Below are 25,962 nucleotides of genomic sequence, written 5' to 3'. Positions count from 1 at the left end.
CTCAAAGCCTGCCTTCTTGCAAGCTGTGCAGCCACTGTGCAGGGGAGGGATCTTTTTCCCCTTCTGCTTTTGTGTGCGTCCCTTGTGCTGAAGTTTGGCCCTCGAGTGCGACTTTTGGGTCGGGCCCACGACGGGAGCCTTGCAGTCTGAAGTAACAGTAGCTGTGGGTGCAGCCTTTGCTCTTTGTTTACTGGTAGCAGAGGAACTGGTTAGCTTCAGCAGGGCTGCGGCATTAAGTCCAGCCAACCGTCTGGGTGCAGGAGCGTCAAGGCACTCCTGACTCATCCCCAAACTTTCATCCCCTCGGCTAACTTTGGCCCTCTTGGCAGGCTTAGAGCTTTGGTACGCTTCAAGTTCATGAGATGTGGAGCCTTTAGTGTTGGTCCCTCGCAAAGCCTTAAGACCTCCGCAGACACCACCTCTCACTGGATCTGCATCCAGGAAAGCCCCTGCATTTATGGGTTCCTCCTGTCTCTTGGCCTGTTTGGCTGCTGGTTGGGGATCAGTGGCTCTTTCTAGTAGCAGGCTGTTTACCGCCTCAGCATTGAGAGAAGCCAGTCTCCGCTTGCGTGGCTGAAAGACTCCCAACCGAATACTCTTGCTATAACTTCCACTGCATGATTTTAATTTGTTTTTTGGTGACGACTTCTCCTCTTTTCCGTCACTGCTTTTCCTTTTTTTGGACTTGGATTTGTGAGATAATCGTCTGCGGCCATCCTTTCCTTTACTTTCCTTAGACCTCTGCTTTTCACGAATGTTTTCCTCCAGTCGGGTCAGGAGGACATGGCAACTGAGTCCTTCACTTTCTGAATTCCCAGCCCTCCCTCGCAAAGGGTACATTTTCCTGTCCCGTTTCTTGACGTGCCTCCGGTCCACCTTTCTTTTCTGCTCTGATCTTTCTGTTCTTTCCCTCTTGTCATTCATCCTCTTGGCCATGTTTCTGTCTTTTTTAGTGACCTCGCTTATCTTCTTTGTCCTGCCAAATCGCAGCGTGCGCTCAGGCCAGGCGCCGTCCATGGCACCACCATGTGGCCAAAGGCAGCTGTTGTCCCACCACTCTGGACTTTGGTTGTGCCCAAGGGAACCCTTCTGCCTTGCGTGAGTCATCACATGCTTGTCTATGTGGCCTAGAGAGAAGAGATGAACAAGTGGTCAAAACTCCACTTTTGTGCTGATTTTCTACTCTTACACAACAGATCTCAACCAATCCCTGGCCTTAACTCAGTAAGGGTTAGTCGTAGGGTGTCGTAGTATTTTAACCACTTTCTAAACAAGAATATATTTTAAACAAAGTCTTATAAAGTATTGTGCAAGTCTTAAGCCTTTCCTCTGTTATATTATGCAGGAGAATTGGAAATAGGTGAAACAATTTATACGAACATGAACAAATCTGGTACAAACACCTTTATTCTTCAACATAAGCTAAACTCTCTTAGGCAAGCTTTCTTATGGTTTCTTCAGACTTCTTCTTGAAGGACGTTCAAAACTCTTGTTTGGCTGCGTTCCATGTGCTTTTCAATCCAGGTATGCTTTAACTTCACTGGCAGTGTGTTTGGGATCATTGTCATGCTGAAAAAAAGCCATTTCCAATCAGATGGTATTGCATGGTGGATTCAAATCTGATGATACTTCTTCTACATTCATAATTCCTTTCGAAATTTTTGACAAAATTCCCCAAACCACTGGCTGAAATTCAGCCCCAAAACATGACAGACTCCACTGTGTACTGATGCCTGTAGACACCAGAGTTATTATAGTTTGTATTTTCTAATTAGGTTTGATTTTTATTTAGTTTTGATTTTTGCTTTTAATTCGGTTTAGTTTCAGCTAGTTCCAAAAGTGAGTTTCCTCATTTGAGTTTAATTTTCGTTGTGTTACAATGTTTCGTTTTAGCTTAGTTTCTATTAGTTTCAGTGTTAATTTTAGTGTTATTATTATTGTATTGAGGGTATATGGTAAAGGCAAGATTTAGGAAACTCAGAAACACTATTATATTAAAAACACTGAATAAAAACAAGCCTCACAGTCTTCGCAGAAATCCAAAGTTCCAATAAATACATCCATCAAAGCCTCATAAGGCAAGTTTTGATTAAAGCTTGACCAACCTAACAAATACCAAAACTAGGGATATTTCTATTTTATTTTCCTTTTTTTTTTAGTTACTTTTCACTAAATAAATTCAGTTCGTTTTAATTATTTTCAAATGTCTATTTTTTTTTTTTAAATTTTAGTTAGCAAATGTTTTTCACATCTGGTTTTAGTTAACTCACTGCTGTACCTCTCTCCTGAACTCCTCTGTACATATTGATTTGGGCCAAAAGTTTTACATTTGGATTCCTCACTCTGTAAGACCTGTTACCACTTGGATAACATGACACAAGAACTTTAGTCTTCTCTCTGTTTCCCTCCTTTAAGAACAGCATCTTGACAGCTACCCTTGCACTGACATCATTTCTGATGAGGCTTCAGTGAACAGTAAATGGGATAAACTGAAGGGCCACTGAAGCACCTCTCAGGTCCTGTGTCAGCTCTTTCTTTCCTGCTTCTTAAGGGCACGACCTCCATCTACTGTAGACACATTTGCCACTTTTTATTTTGCCCACCACTTGTCCAGTTTCCTCAAACACACTGCACTTTTTAGCCAATGGTTCTTTGGGAATCACCTTGTTGATTTGAAAATACAATTTTATGCCTGTCAAACTGTGATATCTTTGGCACTTCAGCTACTGGGAACAAATTATGCATTTCTGCAATAGGCGGCTAGTAACAAAGTGCCTAAAAGTACAATTTAAAACTGGTTCTTTGCCAAGTTGTTATGTGTAGACACAACACGGGTTAGGGTGTCTTTTTTAAGCTTGAATGATTCATAGGTCAGTGTTAAGAGGCTAACAAAACTTTCTCTGAAAATGGTCAGGACTGGACTGAAAATGAGTGGTGAAACAGTCAATGTCCAAAAAAAAAAAAAAAAACTTGCGAAAGGCCAGGTTTTAAAAAAAAAATGACAAGGAAGTCTGGCTCTCCTTTAAGGGCAGCCCAAGACTTTTCTACAGTACTTTACATGAACCTTTACCTTGTAGTTCTTAGTTAGGCTTTTCCATTTCGGCAAAAAATCCATACAAAAGGGCGAGTGCTACCACGAGGCTATCTTTGCCCAACAATATAGAGGTTACTAGTGACATGGTGGATATTGGGAGGTAGCTCACAATATAAAAAAGACTTCCCTGTCAACAGTAATTCAAATCATTTACCAAAAAAACTTTAACTGGATCCATAGAGATCTATTTCAGCCCTTGAGTTCTGCCACATTGCGCGGTCAGACCAGGCAGTGTTATGCTGTGTAGTAGGGATGACACTGAGACCAAAGATTACTTCAAATGTTTTCAACAGTCATAACTTAAGACGAGACAAAGCTAGACAGGATATAAAAAAAAAGAACCAAAAAACCCAGCAGAAGTCAACAAGCCACACACAAAACAAAGATACCGACTATCTTGCATAAGCCCTCAGCTTAGATTTAAATCCAACATCTGATTCAATACATAAAGAAACTTAATGATGAATAGATTCAGCTGAACGGTTTTGTAATCAGATCATATGGCAAGCTGCAGCTTTTGTGCGTGTGCCTGGGATCTTCTCATTATGACGGGTTTGTGTCGCACTGGAGAAACTGATGCACTGTGCCATTCATTCACTGTGCTCATTGCCTTATCACCACATGTACACACAGCAGGCAAGCAGCAGCTTGTTAAGGCCAATTGTTTAGTCTGCAGTGTTTAGTCTGGCAGGAAAATGTCAAAAAAATCATCTTTGACCACAATAAGTGCAAGTGAGAGAAAAATAAGGCAAATAAACTGAAGCCCATTTAAATGTGACACTTTTAGCCGTTTTAAATTGGATGGTGTCCAGCTTCCCATTACTTTTCTAAGCGCCCGTGTTATGTAAAGAAAGAGAATCTTTCCATCTGCAATACAACACAATATGTGATGATTCCCAAAGCCCACCGTGAAATCATTTAACAATTAAACCTAATTAGCATCAGCCAGAAAGTGTTTGCGGAAAACTCTCCCTGCGCTCAGCGTAAAACTGCAACACAAACAAGCAGAGAGTGACTCACACACTGTATGTTTGCGTTTTAAAATAATGCCCGTACAGAGATCATTACATTTCCTTTTTAGTGTTCGGGGAAAAGGTAAAGATGCACGATCGTGTACCAGCTAATGAGCCGGGTTAAACTTTTAAAGACCAATATCTCCATTTAATAACCCTGCAGACACATTCTGCACCGCGAGGAAAAGAAACCAAGACACAATTAGAAGTTTTCCATCATTGGGCGTTCTTTTTTGTTAATCAAATAAAGGTTTTCTTTTTCCCGACCCACAGGAGCTTCTTGTCCTACACCATATTTTCCATAATTAGCTATAATCGGATAATGAAATCCTCCTTAATGACGATTGATACGCATATTTACAGCTGCTGCTCGTCTCTCCATTCTCCTCGCTTTAAAAGGTGCAAGGATACTGGCTTTAAAGTTTAAACATTTCCCCAAATGAGCTTTAGATCAGAATGATTCTATTGGTTACCCGCAGTATTATCAGAGTTAAGCTTTTTAATGTTTTCCCCAGTTTATTCTACATGGAGCCAAACAGGCATCTGTTCAGATGAGTGTGCCTGCGCGAGGCGGCGAGAGGCCTGATGGTTGATGCAGATTTCTCTGCGGTGCGAAAACGTTCGAGGCCAGAAACTTCTATCCCAATAGATGACTCGCTAACAGTAGAAACCCGACAAGATTCTTCTAACATGTTGGATTTTGTCGGCCACAATCTGACTGGGCTTGCGCAGCCTCAAGGCGGTCCAACACTCCAGCATGCAAGAGATCCTGGCAGTATCAAATCCGATTTTAGCTCAAGGGCTAATGAAAACTGAAGACAACTTTCTGACTCAGTGATTAATGTGACATTAGAGGAGTTTAAAACATTTCCATGTTACACTCCTCACAAAGAGCTTTTGTCTTGATAAAAGTTAAAAACCATGGGCGCGATAAGCTCAGATATGGCTTGTGTTTGCGTGTCTTCCCAGTCTTTGCTGTGGCAAAGGTTGCTTTACTTCAGGCTGAGCTTATCAGACAAGATGTAATCGGTTTAATGGTGTTACCTTGCTGGCTGAACCTGAAATTCAATACCTGAAAGACAAACTTCAAATCTAAAATTTGGTGGTGCTGTTACTTCATATTTGATTTGCTTTCAAGATTTTAAAAAATTGTTAAGTGTCACTAAACCTGTTAGAATGAACGATCTGTCGGAGTCCAGATTAAAAGCAAAGCATTTATCCTGATTCTGCAATTTTTCCATCAGATGTGGGGTCACTGCCGAGAGTTGTAGGTGTGGAGACGCTGCAAGGAATAACCTGCTTCATATTATCTTGTGCAGCAGCCTTCTGGCAGAACGGCAATTTGGTTCTTTAAACACAGTTAGGTCCGGTGATCCGCAGGAAGTAATTTCACATCTGCTGGGAGATCAATGACCCGGCACTCCATCTCTAATTGGTTATAAACAGATCATAAGATCCTCTCAGCAATTATACAGAGAACACACCAGGATCTTTTTTTTTTTTTCGTTTAATGATGAGACATGCATGATTTCTCAGGACTCTTGTGGCTCTGGGTGTAAAAGAGCAAACCAGATGGCTTTTTTTGTAATGATGATTAAACAGCATCAAGCTACACAACTGATATCGAGTCAATAAGTGTGAGATATGCGTCGGCCTCCAACGTCAACCGTTATTAATAAACACAAAGCAGACAAAAGGCTAAACGACAAACAGCAAAGCGTGTTAACGCTGAGCATTAAAGTTCACTTCTCAATTTCCTGGAGCACAAATGCGAAGCAGTGCAACTGCCTCGCCGTATGACTTTGTTAATCCTAACACAAACCCAATCACAGGTGAAAAGCTGAGACCAGCTTTCAGAATACGACGTGAAATCTGATAACTCGCCACAAGATCACACCAACCTGACTCAAGGTTAAAATCAAAGTGGATCTCAGTGTGATGAAAGACCAGAAAAAAGGAGCTCATCTGTGGGAGTAACACCATTCTTTACCCTCGATGTAAACATAAACTATCAATGACTAAATAGTTAAATACTACTAAATATGATGCAATTGTAAACAGATACAAGTGTCTGTTAGTATAAGCTCCTGTGATACATACAGCTGGGCATAAACAGTTAATAAATGTTTCAAGAGCAATAACAGTATAAGATCATTAATAAATAACTATTATAGGATATTTATATGTTGGGTTATTGCTGCTTCACAGCTTGCTATAAAGTATTCATGAGCATGTTGAGCAGATTTCTGAGGAGTCTGATTGGCTGGGAACATTAACTTTTAGCAACCAGTTTAACTAAACACCTTCTTTTCTCTGTGTATATTATTTGACAAGTCAAATGCCTTAATAATGACTTAAATAATAATTACAGCTGTGAGGCCGGTAGCTCGAGTCTAAGGATCTGAGCTGTGAAGGGGTAAAAAAAAGAGAGAGAGAGAGAGAGAGAAGACCGCAGGCAGAGGAACTACAACCAAAGTTGAGAGTGTAAAAGTGAGGAAGTGAGAGAAGAAGAGAGAGACATCTCTTCTGTGAGGGGGGGGGCAGTCTGTACAAGTGTAAAAAGGACAGCAGAAAGCCTCGCTGTTCTGTTCTACAGACTGACAGCAATCTAAGAAAATCTCTTCATGAAAATCTTTAAACTTGTCAGGATTATAACAACTAGTCCAGCCTTACAAACCCCAGCCTGTGCGGCTTGATGTTGCCAAGCAACTCAGACAGAAATTCAGCAGCGCTGGGAGTAATTACGGCGTTTAAAATAGAAAATCCAAATTAGCTATACGTGTAAATAAATGAATAATATTTATAGTTGGATTACATGGCATTTTATGTGTTAGTGGCAATGCTAAAAGCCTCTGAAGTGTGCCCTTCAAGTGTACACTTGAGAATAACTGTCATGCGCTATGAAAGCTAGCCAAAGCATCACTTTTTTATCCCTAAGGGCCTGAGACAGGGGTGGGCAATTAATTTTCCCCAAGGGGCCACATAACAAACTGGGACTGTTGTGGAGGTCCACACCAAAAAGCTTGCAAAGGCATAAAAATAATATTCAGCTGAGCTCAGTTTGGCTTATTATTGGTGTGTGTGGAGGAAATTGTATCCGTTACCTTGGCAAAAGCAAAAACAAAAAAACTAATGAAACCTTGAGTGACCATCTATTTAACTATCCTGCAATATCTTGAAAAATCTTTGTTTTTTCTGGCCCAGAAAAAGTGTGACTGACCCTTTTGCACTAAAGGCAGTTCACGCTGTGTTACACAAATCTATTTCCAGCCACTTGAAAATCTGCCCATTGTTAAAACTGTTAAAAAAGTCATTTTATTTCAGTTCTAGAATTTTTTTCCCACCCTTAGCTGTAGCAAAACCTTCTTTGGGGGATGCCCTGAAATTTCTGCTGGAAAAAACACACCACAAACATAACAGAGGAAACACAGCACTAAATAAAAAAAAAAAGAAAGCTAAATAATCAAGCTTTTAAGACCAGTTAGTGATTAACTTTAGCACAATAATATTTTTGCAGCACAATAAATGAAAGAACCGGATTCTGGAAAGGAGAAAAGTTCAAGCACTCTTCCCTTCTTCCCCTGAAACTAACTCTTGGATAAATTAAATTTTAAAAAAATTACACTCCTCTTAAAACTCACGCTCCAAACATTTCCGACAGTCCCCCTTTTTTCCACCTTTGCAATGAAATACTTCAAAATTCTCGCCTCTTCAAATTCAGGGGAAAGAAATCACCTCGTTTTGGATGAGCAACTCAAAGCTCAAGTCAAAACAAGGACACTAAAACGGTCAAAGAAACATTGCATTACAGCCGCCCAATAAGGCAACACCAGATAGGACACACCTTGCAGATCACTTGGTTACCACAGTTGTGCTGGGCACGTTCATAAAGGGCTCATCAGCCTGCATCAAAACCTGTAATTACACCTCTCTCTTTTATTTAAAAAAATGCTCTTGCCTTGAACTTTTAGGCAGAGCCACAAAACCCCACAGAGCACCCATCAAAAATAAATAACCAGCTGGGTAAGGTGGCTGCTGGGATCAGACTGAGAGCTTCTTATTTTACATTTTCCGTGTCGGGGCCGGTGGTGATGGGCAGGTTCAACACGAGGCGCTGACATGATGGGGGTTTTTTTAGAGGGGAGGTTGGGGGTTGTTGTTTCAAGAAGAGATAAAAGCCTGAGAGAATCTGAAACATTGCGTTACTGTTTTGGCTTTCTTCCGAGACAGTCGGAGCTTTAACACCATTGGCAGGGATGTCGAGGGCGGATTGCTAGATATGCATGCCTGGATAGATTTGTAATAAGTGCGTTAATATATATATATATATATAAATTTATATACAGTGGCCGTGGAATACAGTATGATGGGATACAGTACAGCCTGACGTAGCTGCCCATCTGAAGTAGCCAGCCAGGCTCTAAATACGGGTTGAGGAAGGGAGGGGAGTGGAGGGGGGGTTGCTACCAGAACACACAAACACACACACCAAGCAAAAATAAAGGGCAGTCACCCCTCCTGATCACATTTTCTGACCGGATTCCCGATCAGCGACGCGGTGGCTGTTCCCGATCCCAGTCCTAGCTGAGAGCTGTGAGGTTATGGCACGTAGCAGCAGCCCCGTGTGTCGCTTCTGGTGCACGAAGCGAAAAAATAATAATAAAAAAAAGGGTTCTGCGCTCCTTCTCTGGACGGCTGGGCAGTCGGAACACAACTTCAAACATTCACAGCCAGATAGCACCCCCTCCCCAAAAAATACATGTGTGTTTAAAAAAAAGATCGAGGTGGTAACTTACGGCTCGCCGCCACGCTTCCTCCAGCAGAGCCGGGAACCGTCGAACAAATCTGCGGGGAAGGACGGACAAACGGACGGATAGTCGGGGAAGAGCGAGCGGGTGGGGGTGTGGGAGGGCTGGGGAGGGGAGGAGAGACGGAGCCGGACTGGTGCGATGGCAGAGCTCCGTAACTGGGAGAGCTGGGTAGGAGTGAAGCGAAGAGAAGAGAGAGGGGACGTTCAGTGGCGCTGCCTGTGAGATGTGTGCGTGCTCTTCCTGGTTGGGTTTCCACCGATTGGCAGAAAGTTAATCTGAACCAGTTCCCATACGGACCAGCCTCGCTCGCCACCCCCCCCCCCCCTTCTTCTCCCATGTCGGACAAACATGCAGAAAACTAAATAACTGCAGTACGCGAGGTAACTTGGGTCCATTACATAAAACACACAATGAAAAGCGATGGACGTTAGGCTACTGCCGCCCCCCTCCTTCCTCCCCACTATACCACCGCGCGGAGCCTCACCCCTGTCATCTTATCGTGACCAAAACACGCCAGACTGTTAAAATACGTCCAGAGACATTTCTCATTAAGATTGAACAAGGACGTGGCCATGAGTCAACAGTGTTCCGTGTGGTGGATGTGAGATATGAGGTTTAACTGAGGTTCTTTAAGTTATGGAGATGTAAAGGGGATTAAACCCGTCTAAAGCTCACTTTAATTCCCGACTTTTTTGTATTAAAGCAGTTTTTATTAACATGCAGGCTTATAAGGTTCAAAGTTAAACTCCACTTTGTCTACACAAAAATACATCTTTAAATCAAGCTCATGCAGGACCTTCATTTTTCATTTAATTGTCCATAAAGAGCTGAGACCAGAGAAGCCAATTAGACTGCAGTGGGTAACACCCATCTACCTTCTCCATAAGTTTGAAAACTTCAAAAAGTAAGGGGTACCCTCTCTGCTTTTTTGCCCCATCTCTGTCCCTGCTGTCATGGGGGAAAGGGCAAAAACAGAGAAACAAACAACCAAGGCACCAAACACACACCTGAATCCTAACAACACAAATCTGGGTGATTGAGGATGTTTGTTTTTTTTTATCTGTTTTTCCACCTTTTTCAGCTACTTTTCTCCCTGGTTATCAAATTTGTTTTTTTAGTAAGCATCCATAGAGCAAACACATCTCTTCTGCAGTCCTTTGTGAAACTCAGCAGTTGAAATGGTGGCACAAGGGTTAAATAATATAAAAGTACAACACCTGATCAGTCTGCATCTGGTGCACCGATATAGCCTCTTTACACTCACCCTGATGTGTATGTCTTTAAAACTGCAGGGGGAAAATCAGGCATGCTCCAAACGGGAGGTCCGAAGCTCAAACGGTGCTAAATGTTCCACCCACATGTTTCTTCACTTCTAGGAAAATTTAAGCAAACTCCACCATGCACAGTTACGGATCCAACTATAAGCACATATACTGTCATTTGCAGACAAATTACTGGAATACTCTAAAATCTATCTCACTAGACTCCTGCATTCAAAACTGAGACATTTATATTTGAACTGACTGATATGTATATGTGTTACCAGTGTAAGCTAAACTGTTAGATCAAACCAAGGTCATCACATGAACACGTGAGCTAGTGCATTTTTAAAAAGTGCAGCAGCAGGTTTTCACATAAAGCTAATCTCTAGTAGTGTAAATACTTATTTTAAAAAATTAATAATAATAATAAATTAATTAATTAGTTGCTACATTTAAAGTAAGCTTGTCTGCTGATGAGCTTATACTTTATGTGTAAATTTAAATAATTAAACTATAGCTGGGAATTAAACTACACAATTAAAATGTTTTTAAATTATTTTTCCTTTCATCACAGCCTCAAAAATTATATCTGCTGCTCCCTAGCCCCTTTCAGATATTTCAATTATCACGACACACTTTTATTAAAAAAGCAGACTCTTCATTTTTCTATTAATTTAACGAGTGTTTGACTGCTTAAAAACATAGTTCATCTATTGTTATTTTATCTGTCTGTACAGAGTGTCTGCTGGTGTGTTTTTCTCCTTCCACTGAGGCTCCAGAAAGCTTAAAAAACTGTTGAATTATTTTTTTTATTTTTGGTTATGCAATCTGAAAGAATCAGAACCTGAAATAAGAGCACCTGCTTTGCTACTTGTTACAAACAACATACTTATTTAATGGCAAGAAATGGTAATGAAAGGCTGAAAGAGGCTGAATCTCACACACACACACACACACACACACACACACACACACACACACACACACACACACACACACACACACACACACACACACACACACACACACACACACACACACAGCAAGAGCTGAATACAAAGTTATTACATCAATTGAAACCCTCTACAGGAAGCCTGTCACAGGCCAGTCTTTCCATTGCTGTAGAAAAGTCGAGTCAAGTGGCCGTCACATTGCGCAACATCAGATAATCAATACCTCAACTTTTCAAGAGAGGCTTATCCAATCAGATGCATTGTTCTTTAAAAAACTAATCAGGTATCATTTGTCAGGAAGACAATTTGCATTTTCTAAAAGCCACTTGTGGAGAGTGAAGATTTGATTTGGAAATACCGCTCGGACACAGAAGTAAAACCTAAGAAGGTTGGTATTGATTGGTTCACCGGAGGGAAAAAACAGCACGATCATCCACTGGAGACTATATTCAAACACTTTCTGTTTAAAAGTGAGTAAAGTAACTTTGAGTTATTTTTAAAGCACTTTTAGAGACAAGAAACAGTCACTAAGTGCTTTACAGGGGTAAATCGATTAAAGAAAGTAAACACAAAGAAGCAGAAAAGGTTAGTTATTGGTCTCCTTTTGGAAAATGGAAGCTGTGGTCACCTTAGGTTTACTAAAAATCAACTAAATTCTAACTGGGTGGTTTTTTCAGCAAACAATAAAGCAGGAAAATGCCAAGAGAAACCTGCAGCTCCTTTACTGCATAATCATATCCACAGGAATTGGAAGCAGCGGAAGGATTCAATAACCAAGGCCGGCATTCTGCAAGAACAGCGTGCAGGTATGTGTTCTAGTTGGGTGCCATTTAATTTCACCATTTTTATAGCAATGAATCAAATGCATCCTCCAGAGCAGCAAATGAGAACGCACCATGAAGGATTTAACCACTAGCTAGAGCAATTGATAATATTAGCTGGACATGTCTTTAAGGGACTGTGGGAGAGCAGAGCAGAGCTAAAAAGAAAAGTCAGTACTGGACATCCAACAGGTGGCCAGATACGTCTTACATTATGAATTAACCAAGTTGAAAAACTTTTTAAATCAGGCACCCAATTGAATCACGGATCTCATAGAGGCAGACAGCTGCACACACTGATCCTTGCACCCATTATTACTTCAAAAAGAAAAGCTCACTCCAAATATGTGACCCCAATTTGAGTATGCAGTTAAGAAAATTAATAGATGGACACAATATAGCCAAAAAAGCCATTTAGGACTATTTATTAACAATGATGAACAAATGGACCAAATAACGATCGGATGCTGCTTTTACCATGGCGACAGCACTTCTCCAGATCAAATGTTAAAATTGTCTTAGATGTTAAGGCTCAAATCAAGTAGAGTTCAAAGATGAAGAAGCTGAAAAGGCAGAATTTGTGAAGAGTGTCACTTCAAAGTTACAGTTTTGGTTTGCTCGCTCTCTCGTTCCTTTGAACATATAATATCTACCAGTCAGAGTGGCTTATGAAGACATAGCAAGCTGCACTACCGGCAGCTATTACAAATGTACCTGAAACTGTAAACAGACACATCCTTTTGTCAAAACACTTGGCGAAAAAAATAAAAATTTTAGTTTAAAACCATCAGACTTAATGTTTTATTATGCACACTGGTTCAACGTCAGTTACCCTTACAGCCGAGTGCAGAAAGCAGATTTAGTCGGTCCTCGGTGGTTCAGTAAACAGAATCAAAAGAGCTCGTTTGAGTCCGTTTCACTGCGGTTCTTTTCATTGTATTGGTGAGCCTCAAGTACAGAGATGGAGGCCAATTATTGAGCCAACCCAGCAAACTACTTCATCTTTTTACTCTGACTGTAAGAACAGTGGGTGGTGATTTTTGTTCTGTTGGTTTTTTTGTTTTGTTTTTTTCTCATGAAGAAAAGCAAAGCTGGTCAGACGCAGGAGGAAACAAACCCCAGTCCTTACGGTCCAACGTGGATCTAAGTGTTAGCTACTCCAAAGGCCTGCACACAATTCAATTCAATTTGTTTTATGTAGCGCCAAATCACAACAGCAGTCCCCTCAAGGTGTTTTATATCGTAAGAACACACAATGATACAGCGAAAACCCCAACAATCAGACAGCCCTCTATGAGCAAGCACTTGGTGACAGTGGGAAGGAAAAACTCCCTTTAAACAGAAAGAAACTTCCAGGAAAACCAGGCACAGTGAGGGGCAGTGTTGCCAGTTTGGGGGTGAGGGATGGGAGACAGGACAAAAGACACAGATATTAGTAATACCTAATGATTAAATGCAGGCTGGTGTATAAACACCAAACATAAAAAAAATAAATAAAAAAAAAACACTGGGAAGGCCCCAGCAGCCTAGGACTACTCCCTATAACCGAGGGAGGGTTCAGGGTCACCTGATCCCGTCCTAAAAAAAAAAGAAACATTTTAAGCCTAATGATAAACACACACATACACAATTCAACTTGTTGGGTCATTAAAATTTCATACAGATGGCAGGCATAAAAGTGTCAGAATGACTGGACACAGAGAGTGGCGGGGCACTGAAAATGAATTCAACGATTAGGGCAGGGCTTCTGTCGTAAAAACGCCAACATGGGTTAATTATTAAATTAAGCACTAACCGTAAAAGGGTGGCGCCACGCATATTAACACTTGCAATAATGGGCATTAATGGGGTAGAAAAGAGTCCAGCAGATGCGATTAATCTAACACAGCATATAGGTAAAAGGGTTCCTTCAGGACAACGACAGCAAATGAGCATAAACAAGCCTCTCCCAATGAAACCGAGCAACCGTGACAGTAATCTGGCTTGTCATTGGAAGGCGCTCCTGTGTATAACTACTCAGACGGCAGCCAGTGTAAACACATATGGGCACACAAAGTATTTGACTGTCACACTCAAATGAAATTCAATTTACAGCCATTAACAAAGGTCAGGACCAAAAAAACAAAACAAAAGAAAAAAGATACACAGAGGGATTTTTCAGAGACTGTTTGAGCCCTCTGTTTTTGCAGTATCACAGTTTACACTTCCCTAGTCGAGTCCAATCACACATCAGTGCAAGTAAGAACTGGATATTGTAAACAAATGACATAAAAAGCTGAGGTCCTCTATATAAAAAGTAAAAGGCACATAAGTAGTACATGCAAAGGAAAAGTACTCGGTCCCTGTGGCTATTATCACAGTTCTAGTTTTTCCTGTTATAGCCGGTCAAGGTGGAGCTACTGTTTTGCAGTTGTATACACAGGCAGGTATTTTTATTATTATTAGTATTATTTATTTATTTTTACAGAATATCCTCCTTTGAAAGGGTTATAAGTGAAAAGAGTGATGAGTCATCACATGATTCATGGGAGAAGGTGTGTGTTCTGTGACGCAAATTTGATTTTGTTTCCCCCCCATAACCTTTGTTTACGTCTAAAACGTTCGATCGTTTTTCTTCTCTGGCCTCAAACAGTCATTTAAATAAAACCACCCGAGAGGCTTTTGTTACTCACAGTCATCAGTCGTCAGACACTTTAACAGGATGCGAGCTTTTGTGTTAAAAATGTTAAGATTACAAAATTGTTTTTCTTTTTACATAAACCTTTTTTAATTGTTTAAAACTGTATTTAGTTACTTTCTACCACAGTGTAATGTAACTAACTGGAACTATGTAAAGATTTGTGGATTCATGCTTTTTGATGTTGAACCAGTGCCACGTCTATGCGCACACATACACACACCACATTATGTGTGTATCATAAATGCCCGAGGGTCACCATAAAAGGCACATGATCATCAGTAACCATACTCACAATGGTCACTTGTTTTATTGCAGATAATGTCCAAATCACACTATTATAAGCCATGGAGGATACATGCTTTGGCTCAAAATATAGACATAAATCAGCAGAAATGAATGTAGTGATTAACACGCTTGCCTAACATCCAAAAGATCCCAGATTTGAGACTAGGTGGACACGCAAATCCATGGGAGGGTTGTGTCAGACCTGCTTTTCGACCTCTTGTGAACAAGGGAGCAGCTGAAACAAGTTTTAAACTTCCTTATGTTTTGTGGCTGCTCTGCTGCTACGATGCACACACAGACCTGTCTATAGGAGGTTATTACTGAGGAACACCGTTAATCCAATCCAGATTTGACTTCAGCTCCTTTAACTGGACCTGAAGTTGTTGCTTACAGGTGTTTGTAGGGTTCTGAGTTCATTAAATACCTGCAGCTCCACAGCAACAGGGTCGGTACGTGCATCCACAGAGTGCGAGTTTCAACAGAGGAGACTTCACTGCAGTTATTAATTATCACAGAGATGGGATCGCTCAGGAACTAACAGTAAGTCACAGCCTGTTCTTTTCACCACCTCACACAGCTGAGCCTTCACACCGGGGTCACAGTTTCACAGTTCAATCAGCTGTTACACACCGGCTGGCCTTTGAGCCTGAGCTCCATCACAGCTGTCTGAACATTTCTTATTCTACGTGTAAAGTCTGGTCGTTTCAGTAAAAACAGAAAGAAAAAAATATTATTCTTGTCAAGCTTGATTTAATTTCTTTAATATTTTTATGCCTTTTTATCTGATAAAATGTATCAACAGGTAGCCTAGAAACAATGAAGCTTTTAGAGTATCACGAGTTGCAGTAATTAGATAAATTATCATTACACATGGACAGAATCTTTAGTCTTTCTGAAATCAATTAATAAATAAACAACGGCTTGAGACAACTCTGTTGAACAGCGCAGGAAAATAAAAATAATGCCCAAAGTATTTGAAACGATTAGAACGACTGATTGATGACACACAGCGCAGGAATAAAAATCAATAGAAACAAGCACAGATGGTTTAATTATCCAAAAAATAATATATAGTGCTACTCCAAAACGATTCCAACAGTGAGTATTTTATTGATAATTAAAGCAATAGATTTGTATGCTGGCAGAAATCCATTGCTAATTCACAGCGGATTGCCTTTATGACTCAGTTATTAGTCCTGCATGGCTATTTAATGACAGGTCTAGGTGCGAGTCATTAAAAAGACTTCCTTATTAAATTTCATGACATTTATGATTGCTAAGTGAAGCGTGGGGCACTGTCTGCTGGATCAAAGGGAAAGAGTGGTAAAGTGATCCGGCAGGCTGAAGAATGAGTGCTGAGGAAACTCCAATAGATTAATGATCAACTACAATAAACCAGTGTGGCCTGGCAGCACAGCACACTGCAGGACAGGCTCACAGACGAACCTGAAAAAAATTAGACCCGGCAGAAAACAGGATGCATTTATGATGGTGTGAACAAGGGAAAGAAACACAGAGGCTAAAGGTCACTCGTGGTGTACACCAAGCCTAAACGCGCAAGCAGTGGAGAAACTTCTCCATCGACTGATTCAATAAAACCTGCACTTCCTCTGACAAGCCGACGTGGTATTATTTAGATTAGTAAGTGACCAACAGAGATAAAAAGTGATTACCTCAGCTAAACTTAGCTACACTCTTACTCCATAACGAGCTTGTAAAATATACTCATTTACTTGGTTTTGTGACTTATTTTGCTTATTTGTCTCAGCAGCTCCAGCAAAAGGCAATTCACCTTTAAACTTCTCAGATGATTTCATTTACACAGCTTTATTTTTTATTTCTTTTAAATAAGTTTAACTGCATTCATCTCAGTGGAGCCCTTGGTTGGTGAATGCACAAGCTGAATTTTTAAAGTAGCTCCACCTCACACAGCCACAGTATTAACTTGCAAACAGTAAACACTTCTGTATGTTTTTAATAGAAGTGGAAGCTTGAAAGCAATAAAGTTGTCTTTTTACATGTAGTTCTGGTGCTCAGGTGACTGAATAAGGACGTGTTAGGCACCACTCAAATATGCTTGTGAGCTGTATAATCAATACTGAGGAGGATTTGGAGTTCTAGTACATCATCATTACACAAAGCAGTTTCTAGATTGTTTGGTTAAATACTAGAATTTGCTTAAACCCAGTCAATCAGTGTTCTTTCTTATTCTTCTTATCCCAAACGGTCCCCAACACTGCTGGAGATCAATCACCGACAGCATGAGCCTCCGGAGGGGGGTTTCGTCTGTGACATAATTTATTATGAGCCCATTGCCCTAACTGGCAAACTGTGATGTGGGTTAATTGTCGGAGCAATTACGACCCCTCGTCATTAAAAACGAAATTATTACTATTATTTTATTTTTATTTTTCTCTTGATTTTGATTGCAGCTGATGAACTGTTTACTTCGAGAAGCTCGTTAAAAACAGGTCCAGCGTGAATCACGCGCACGCGAGAGCACGTCGCAATAAGAGAGAGCGAGATGAAAAAAAAAAGCCTCGAGACTTAAAGTTTGCAAGCAGTCGTGCGCGCGCAGCCACACCGAGTGACGGCCAGGTGTGTCCATCTGCGCATCCTTCCACATGATCACAATATTAGCGAGCTCGCGGGCCGCCGTGTCCCTCTCTCTGACCTTGTTTCAACGTGTTCACAACAGCACTATTACCAGTCGGTGTTAACCTTTTGATGGGGGAGAAAATTGGGAGTTGGGGGGGGGCTACGCTAACACACATTCTACACGGCCAGTACCGACCGAGTACCACTCCCTGTGAATATCTCCTCCATCATCATGGCCATTATCTACCTCTGCAACGTCCTCCAGACATGACTTTAAAAAACGGGGGACTCACAAAAAGAGCAAAGCTGTCCATGTAACCTCTACTCTGCCTGAATAAAAACACACACACACACACACACAGAGAAAGAGAAACGATAGTACGGAGCAGCCGTCACTTACCGTAACCTAGGTCCTCTGTAGCAGGGACTACCTCGTCTAAAAAACAAAATTTTAAAAAGATTCGCTGGTGTGAGGACCACTTCTTCTTCCTCTTTTTCTTTCCCCCCCCCCAAATCGCTAGGTAAGACAAGTCAGCCTCATCCGAGTGGCGAACCGATGCAGATCAAGTGGAGGAAATGAGCACGAATATCGCCGATGTTTCTCCACTCGAAGGAACTCCTTAAAAAAAATACGGCGAGAAGAGAGAAAATAAGAGGGGAGAACGAGGCAAACAACTCTCTTCTCGCAAGAAGAGACTGCACTCTTTTCCGAGAGACTAGCTGGCTTTGCTCTGGCTGTTTTTCTTATCCCATTCACTCTCCCGACGGCAGCACGGCAGCAAACCTCGAGAATTGGCGTTTCAACAGCCCGCACACACGTCGTCTGTGTCCGTCCCTTTGGCGTTAACAACGCGCACAGCCCGAACAACAACTAGCAGCACAAAACACAACACCACACCATAGATTGACTGCAGCGCTGACAGACTGGGTGGGCTGCACCCCCCTTTCTCCGTCCTCTCCCCTCCCTCCGCGCAAATTGAAGAAATCCTCAGCAACAAAAAAAAGTCTCCCCGCGTTCGTTTAAATCGTAAGTGACAAATATGGTTTACATAACGACCACAAGAACATCCTCATCCTACTTTCCGTGCCGAAGCATGTGATAGCAACATGCCTTTTAAAGAGGTATCCACGCGGCTGTCTCGCTGGATCCGCCCCTTAACTTTCTTGGAAGGATGCGCTGTGGGGTTAATTGGACGCGATGATGGGCGTCACAGTGTGCATGAAAGCACCTGCACACAAGCCACTGTGCTACAGAGTGGGGTTCAGGGCAGAAAACAAGTAAAAACGAAAAAAACAAAAGAAAAAACTTCCTGTTGCTTGCTTGCATTGGCTCCACGTGAACGGTTGCAAACATTCGGTCTAAGTGAAACTCCTGATGAACCTCGGCATGTTTAATGTGAGCCACGGCGTTCAAACCGCGGACAGGTGAAGTGTTGATGCACTGTTCTTCTTGTTATGTGGTCTTGCACTAACATGCTCCTCCCACATAAACATTATTGGAGGGCAGACCCAAGCACACAACCCTCATGGCAATGGGGACTCCCCACTTGCAGCCAGCAGTCTTCCCCACTCAGCAGGACAGTGTGCCACACACAACAGAAAACAAGAACTGTTTAGGAGTAGTTTATAGAACAGCGCGCAAGGCAGTGACCTTGTCTCTGAACTCCCAGGATCCCAGTCTAATTGTGAACATGCACTTAAACAAGCCTTATCCAGGCCCACACGCACCCCACAGAACCCAGATGATCTGCTGCCAATTCCCTGGTGGCACGGGCACCGCAGGACAACTCCAGAGGGTGCCCATGAGGAGATGGTTAAACGAGTGAAGGCAGGTGGAGTACTTGCTGTACATTTGACAAGAAGAGCATTGATTCCTTAACAAGTAAAAAAAAGGCAAATAACTTCAAATTATTGTTGCATACTGACTGAACTACATGATAATAATCCAGTAGTAACCATTTATTTAAAAAATATGTTTTGCAACAATTACCCAATCTCCCATTCTACTCCAGGACCCTGAAGAAAGCCTGCAATCTGAGAGAAAATAGCTCTGTTAGTATAAAATGATACTGTAGAGGTCTTTGAGTTATGATGGGGCCTGGTCATTCAAGACTTTTTATGGAAATTACATTTTGGATTTAACAGGGATCCAATGAAAAGAAGCTAATTTAATTCCATTAACAGAAAAGGGGCATATGCAGCATAAAAAATAAATTTATTAATAAATAACAGAAGAGGCTGTTTGATTATTCCCCTGTAATTTTGCCTTTGGCCTGCCGAGGCACTGTGTACAAATCTTGCTTTGTTAAAACCTATATATATATCACCTATGTAAGCAAGTGAAAACGCAAAATGGAAGACTCCATGCTTTACCTCTTCGTTTTAATGTTTGTCTCTTCTATAAAGCTATTCCAAAACCTTAATTAACTTCACAGATAAGTGGGGCGGGAGGGGGGTGTTTTTTGGCAGCTAAGAGTTCACCACAAGTGTCAAACACATCTTTTATTTTCACTAACTGGTAAACAGATGCGATTCCTCCAATGAGCAATTGCGTTTTGTACAGCACCTTAAAAAATGATTGGCAAGTAATGCATTTTGACTGCCACAGCCACTGCATATTAAGATTTGAATAAAATTTTATGGTGCAAATCAAACAGAGTCCAATATAGTATGTTTTGTTTTTTTGATTCATTTCTAATTTGTTTTAAATGTACTTACCTAAGCAAATGTACTGTTAGTGGAAATTATGAAAAATGGTACGATGTCAACATGTTAACTGCTCCCACTGTATGCTCTCATTATATGTCAGTGTGTGTGTGTGTGTGCCGGTATTGGTATTATGCAAAAATAATTGTTCTGCCTATGGGTACAGTTGTACAAGGACAAACTTTGTTCATGTGCTTAAGAGATTTTTGTTATATTAATGTCAAGTTTTCAAGAAAAAGTTTTTTTAGTAACATTGGGATCAATGCAAAAAATGCTCAAGGCTTTACCTGCTTTCTGCTGTCATTGTATGTCAGTATATGTGTACTGGCACTGGTATTGCATTGCACTTACATTTTAAACAAAATACACAATTCAGTAAAGTGCATTTTAATTTACATTCAACAAGTTCAAAGGCAGTCAAACTTCTGGTTTATTAGGATGAAATGATTCATGTAATTCCGTTTGATCAGGTCTCTAGTTGATAATTGCTCGATTGTGATAAAAGACTGCAGCTTCCTAAGCTGTCCAAGCTCATTACGGTACACTTAAGTTTACCAATTTACTTCCAGCGTAGGGCTTATCCTTAATTACACACACATAGACACACTGTGGGATTCACAATTAAGCTGAATCAGGATGCAGGGCATAGTTAAATAGAACGACTAACTAGAGAGAGAGTGAGAGCACTAAAGACAAAAGGAGACAAGCTGGAACATGAACCGATCCTGTGAAAACAGCAGGGTCCAGTAGCCCCTGCTCCATTATAGCTTAAAGTCAAGTGTCTAACTTATGAGAAACAAATTAGTTGGTAAAACATGTATTTATCCAAAATTCATCATATTGTTGTGTCTGACTGACCACATTTGCAAGAATCTGCAGTTCTTCTCTCAAACCGTGTTCATGCACCGATTCTTTAACTCTGAAACAGGAAGTGTGCAGAAGTACGTGTGTTTAGAGACTCAAATGTGAGATGACTGTTACACCCAGACATATAATCAGTAAGGTGCATATTATTAGCTATGAGGCAGTTGCTGTGTCGATCAGAGTAAAACTATTTATACTTCAACCTGTGGTCTGATATTATATCTACTGGTTTTCTTTAAGTGAAGAGCCCACTGAGATTATTCCTATAAAATGGTTATATCCTTCAGCATTTTCTAAATAATCCTCTTATTAAGTTGTGATTAAGTTGGTGTACAGTGCGCCAGTTAAACCGCAGAATAAAACAACAAATGCAAAGTGGGAAAACGTGTTGTCAAAAGCTGTAAATGAACTCTTGCATCCGCAGTGGATGATGTCAGCCAGTGGAAACAAATAAAACGTCACATGCACACAGTATGCGGTCTCAAGATGAAGCTTTGAAAGGCTCAGAGGTAAAACTTTAATGACTCCCAGCCTTCATTGTTATCCAGGACCCCACCTTATTTTTTCCCCCTTACTGTGTAATGAGCGCAGCCAATCACCTTTCTGGATTCATACCATCTCTGAGAATGTAATGACACCTGGGTTTGGTCAGTGATGCAGCAAAGCAGAGACACTTTTACAACCATTCTGGAAAGTCTGATTTTTACCCACAATGGCTGAGCTTTCTGTCAACCTCCTGGGCTTGAGACTGGTGTTTTCTTCCATTGGTCTTATGGGTAACACAATTCTCATCGCTTCCATCATTAAGATTAATTTCTTCCACATTAAATCTTTTGAGATATTTCTCTTCGGACTTGCTGCAGCCAACTTGTGGGAGATTGTCATCATAAATATCTATGACATAATCATCCTTCAGACTCCCTCCACCGCCACGGGCACTTGGTCGTGTTATTTACTGGAGTTCGTAACTGTTATTGGTGAAATTAACAGCATCTTCTTCACTGTCCTCATCTGTATCTTTCGCTACCAGAAGCTGAGAGATGTAAACACGAGGGTCAACTTCCCACTCTTCCTGGATAATATCAGATCAGCCTGGACGGTGAGCGGCATTTCTGTGATGCTCTCCGTGCTGCTCAGTGTTCCGATGTTTGTCATCGACCAGGAGAGCAAAGCGGAAAACGTCACAAGAAACAGCAGCATGTGCCCTCCAGACTTCTTTCACTGCACTCAAAATCATTGTCCAGTGTTCAACCGCATATACAAATACCTGTTCATCGTCTCGTGTCACCTGCTGCCTCTGATTATCGTCACAGTCACCAGCTGCCTCATCCTCACAGTGCTGCTGAGCCAAAGGAAGACAGTGACACCAGCGGTTAACGAGACTGGATCAAGTCAGTTCAGCAGGGAGAGTAAAGATACAAAGATCCAGTGGAGTACGATAGCTGTACTGGGAGCCATGGGATTGTTCCAGGTGGACTGGACTACCTACCTGATTTTTCAGTTGGCTTTTAACCCATATGAATTCCCTTTCTGGTCTGAAGCTCAGTTCTTTATCACAATATCTTATACATCCATCTCTCCATACATGTACATGATAGGGCATAACATGATCCCTCCCCACAGCTGTAAAAAAGGATAATTTAAAGATACAGCAAGTGATTTTGTTGAAGTTATTTAAGAGAAGAAAAAATGTTGTACTCTTGAATATAGTACATTGATCCTGTGTAATTACTTCTTGTAAAAGTTTAAAGCCTTCTCATAAACTTAGAATTATGATGGATATCAGTGCTCCACCGCAGTGCGTTTTATATATGTGGCTAGAGACTGGCCAAATATATAGTATGCCATAGATACTTTTAGTTTATAGATTAAACTATATATGGACATTTAACATTTGTGTACATATATTTTTCATCATCTCTTTGTCGTTATGTCTTTCTCCTCTTCCGCCACTGCTCTCTCTCTCCTCCTCCTTCCTCCTCACCTGAAGCCTTGTCTCCTAAACTGAAGTCAGGGCTCTAACAAAATGAAAATCCTTATTTATTCCTGATATTGTCACTTATTACTTATTGTCAGCAGATCAGACATGTGACCCTCCCATATCCACACGAGCCAGCTAAACAACAACAAAAGCTAACACTGTGCCAGCTAATGTTAGGCTCGAGTGTGCTAAAAATCACACTTTCCCTCTGATAAACAGTTTGAATCTAACAATATATGTATATTTGAGTATTTGTCCTACTTTGGCCACCATAGTTAGGATTATGCACTTGAATTGGAAGGGGCAAGAAAACAGTACCCAATTGACCGCAATCTGCAGTCTACTGACATCTAGTGGTGGGATTTTACACGATTTACCTTTAAAGCTTTTCTTTACACCACACTTGTTTCTGACTTGTTGAAATTGAGGTCTTCTTTTTCTGTAAGAATGTTATAAGTGTAAGAATGTTATAAATGTGACAATGTGACAATATTAGGCTAACAAACTTTGCAAGTTCACAGGAAGAAGAGGGTGATAATTTAGAAACTTGTATCACTAAATCCATAGAGCATTGTCTTAGAGTCTGCATTTACATCTAATATAAAAATGAAAGCATTCCTTTGTTATGTTTTGTCATTTCAGTGTGATGTAGATCAAAAGAGTACTTATCTTTCTCAGTGATGCATACTTTGAATTGTCTTCACAGCAAATGTTTTTTTATGGTAAAAGTACAAAAGGACCATCATTCCTTGGACAAATGCTAGCTGATAAACTGTCTTATTTTTCAGTGCAATTGAGCACATGGCAGCTGTGTTTGTATATAGCCATTAGTCTTGTACTCAAAGCAGCATGGCCTGTATTTACAGTACAATAGGTTGAGTGAAAAAGCAATTCTGTGCAATTCACCATCTTGCACAAAGACAGCTGCAGTCAGCCCAACCTGTCATTTCATGTTTATAAACCGTAAATACTACACTATGACCATAGCTTGATTTGTGATATCAGTTTAAAAAAAATAAAAATCAGTCTCCCAGTGAAAGTGAAAGTTGTTATACATAGTACATAGGTCACATATTACTCATAGTGACCAATTTAACCTAGTTGTGAAATGACACTAATACTGTACTCTAATTTTATTATTATAGAATAGGACTATACAACATATGTGACCATTTTCCAACCCCCCACTTCAACCCCTTGACTTCATTTGGACCTTTAACGTAATCCTGACAAACTATGGATCACCAGGTCTGCAATCTTGATTTAGAGGTAAATATTTTGCCGTTTCAAAGTGATTTTAATATGGCTTTGATAGTCGTGACAGAACTGACAAAAGCCGTACGAATCTGTGCTCTGGTAATTGTCTGTGCTGCCACTGCTGATTACACATCAGTGACTTGCACTGAAATTTGGAGGCAAACGGTGCGTGCTGATTTACTATTTTTTTTAAAAAGACCCACTTGATGCTTGTTTTTCAGGTGTTACGAGATTAGAGCAACGTGGGCATTTTTTATGCACAATGTGGAAAATACTTAACCGATAATTAAAATAAAAATATGAATGTCGCCCCCTTTAAACGTGCCCGATACACGGAGGCATCTCTACATGTGCACTTATTATGAACCTTTGATTCGATTTCCCCCCACTGATCAACCCCCTGCCTTACGTTTAATGTGTAATAAACTGTATAATTGCAGGGCACTTGTGGTTGGTGGCGAAGCACTTTGCAATGTTAAAGTCATTTCACGAGTCCGTGCACGACCTCGCGTGGGAGATTTCGCTCTAAGTTGTGTCTCTGTGTGGACTATTAGTGAATACAGTCTCATTTTTGCAAGTACCTTTAGTATCCATTTGTCGCACACAAAATAAGTGCACGTGATTTCGATTTGACTGGACACGCGGAACATCACCACGAGAGTTCCACGTGGAACACAAAAGATGGGTCGTCGCCTGTGAGCCGTTTTTCACCCACTTCCTTGTTTGACCGCCCCGTTCGCTCAATACTTCTCATACCATAAATCGTTGATTCTTCTCTTCTTCTTCTTTTAACCCACACGGGGTTTTAAATCACAAGATTGCGTGGCCGATGATCTGAATGAGAGTCGTTCTTTTGTTTTGTGTTGTTGTGCTATTAGGTTGTTGTGAAAAGCAGAGATCCTGCAGAGCCCGACTGAAAATGTGATTTAGTACTAATTTTATACTTAGCTATCCGCAGTGTTAACATCTGTAGAGCAGAGGTAAGTTTTGTATGGTTCATGTTTAATGAAACTTATGTAATATCAATTTAGAAAAATATCAGAATGAGGAAAAATGAACGGCTTTTTCCTTCATTGTTATGTGCTATTATCTATTATATGTTTATACAAGTGTTATTACCGCAACGATAAGGCATAACAACGCAGAAATATACTGAACACTTTTATTTATTTATTCAGTCAGTCACATACATCACTAGATTTACTGGCTCTCACACCTCCTGCTGATCAAAAACTGTGGCAGGTATCAAAACACCTTTGCATATGTTTTTGTTTTTCCCTTTTGGTACTAAACAGAAGTACACAACTCACATAAGCATTGTGTGCCAATTCAGTTGTCTTCATGTTGATTTTGTTGGGCTAAAGGGTTGCCTTTGGTTTCCCATGTCTATGTCTTTCTAAGGTAAAATGGCTTAACAGCACTTAATTTAGGGCGTGCAATTTACACAAAATGCGCATATAGACAACATATGCAGAGCACAGTAGGCTAGAGTGTAGCCTATATAGCCCAGCTGCCCAAAGATAAAGTGGAGGAACTGTGGAGGTTTTTGAGATTTTCACGTGGCTAAAATTCAAACATTGAATGCCATCTCGCTATTATTATGGAGCTTTTTATTACATTTTTATTACTGGGGTTTC

General features: G+C 40.7%; 2 protein-coding genes across 3 annotated transcripts in view; one reads left to right on the top strand and one right to left on the bottom strand.

The window, feature by feature from the left end:
- Positions 1-18,435, bottom strand: part of LOC113006512 (bromo adjacent homology domain-containing 1 protein) — a 25,668-nt gene extending 7,233 nt beyond the window's left edge. Inside the window, exons 1-2 of one of the 2 annotated variants that reach the window (XM_026142529.2) lie at positions 17,918-18,435; positions 1-1,127 (exon numbers count right to left, since the gene is read on the bottom strand). The exon at positions 1-1,127 is cut by the window's left edge and continues 667 nt beyond it. In XM_026142529.2, the coding sequence (XP_025998314.2) occupies positions 1-1,107 (1,107 nt within the window). In that variant the 5' untranslated portion in view covers positions 1,108-1,127; positions 17,918-18,435. Of the gene's footprint in view, positions 1,128-8,903; positions 9,271-17,917 lie in introns of those variants that run through there. The other variant, XM_026142528.2, reaches the window with a different exon arrangement.
- Positions 18,436-21,451: 3,016 nt separating this feature from the next.
- ora6 (olfactory receptor class A related 6) lies at positions 21,452-24,107 on the top strand. The gene has a single exon (XM_026143108.2). The coding sequence runs from the start codon at positions 21,800-21,802 to the stop codon at positions 22,724-22,726; it is 927 nt and encodes a 308-aa protein (XP_025998893.1). The 5' UTR covers positions 21,452-21,799; the 3' UTR covers positions 22,727-24,107.
- Positions 24,108-25,962: the final 1,855 nt, after the last annotated feature.

Source organism: Astatotilapia calliptera, chromosome 15 (genome assembly GCF_964374335.1).
Source record: "Astatotilapia calliptera chromosome 15, fAstCal68.1, whole genome shotgun sequence".
Taxonomy (NCBI): domain Eukaryota; kingdom Metazoa; phylum Chordata; class Actinopteri; order Cichliformes; family Cichlidae; genus Astatotilapia; species Astatotilapia calliptera.
This window is presented reverse-complemented; position numbering and strand designations above follow the sequence as displayed.

Bases quoted from the DNA above. Each gene is read 5' to 3' on its own strand.
- ora6 (XM_026143108.2), top strand. From the start codon at position 21,800: ATGGCTGAGCTTTCTGTCAACCTCCTGGGCTTGAGACTGGTGTTTTCT.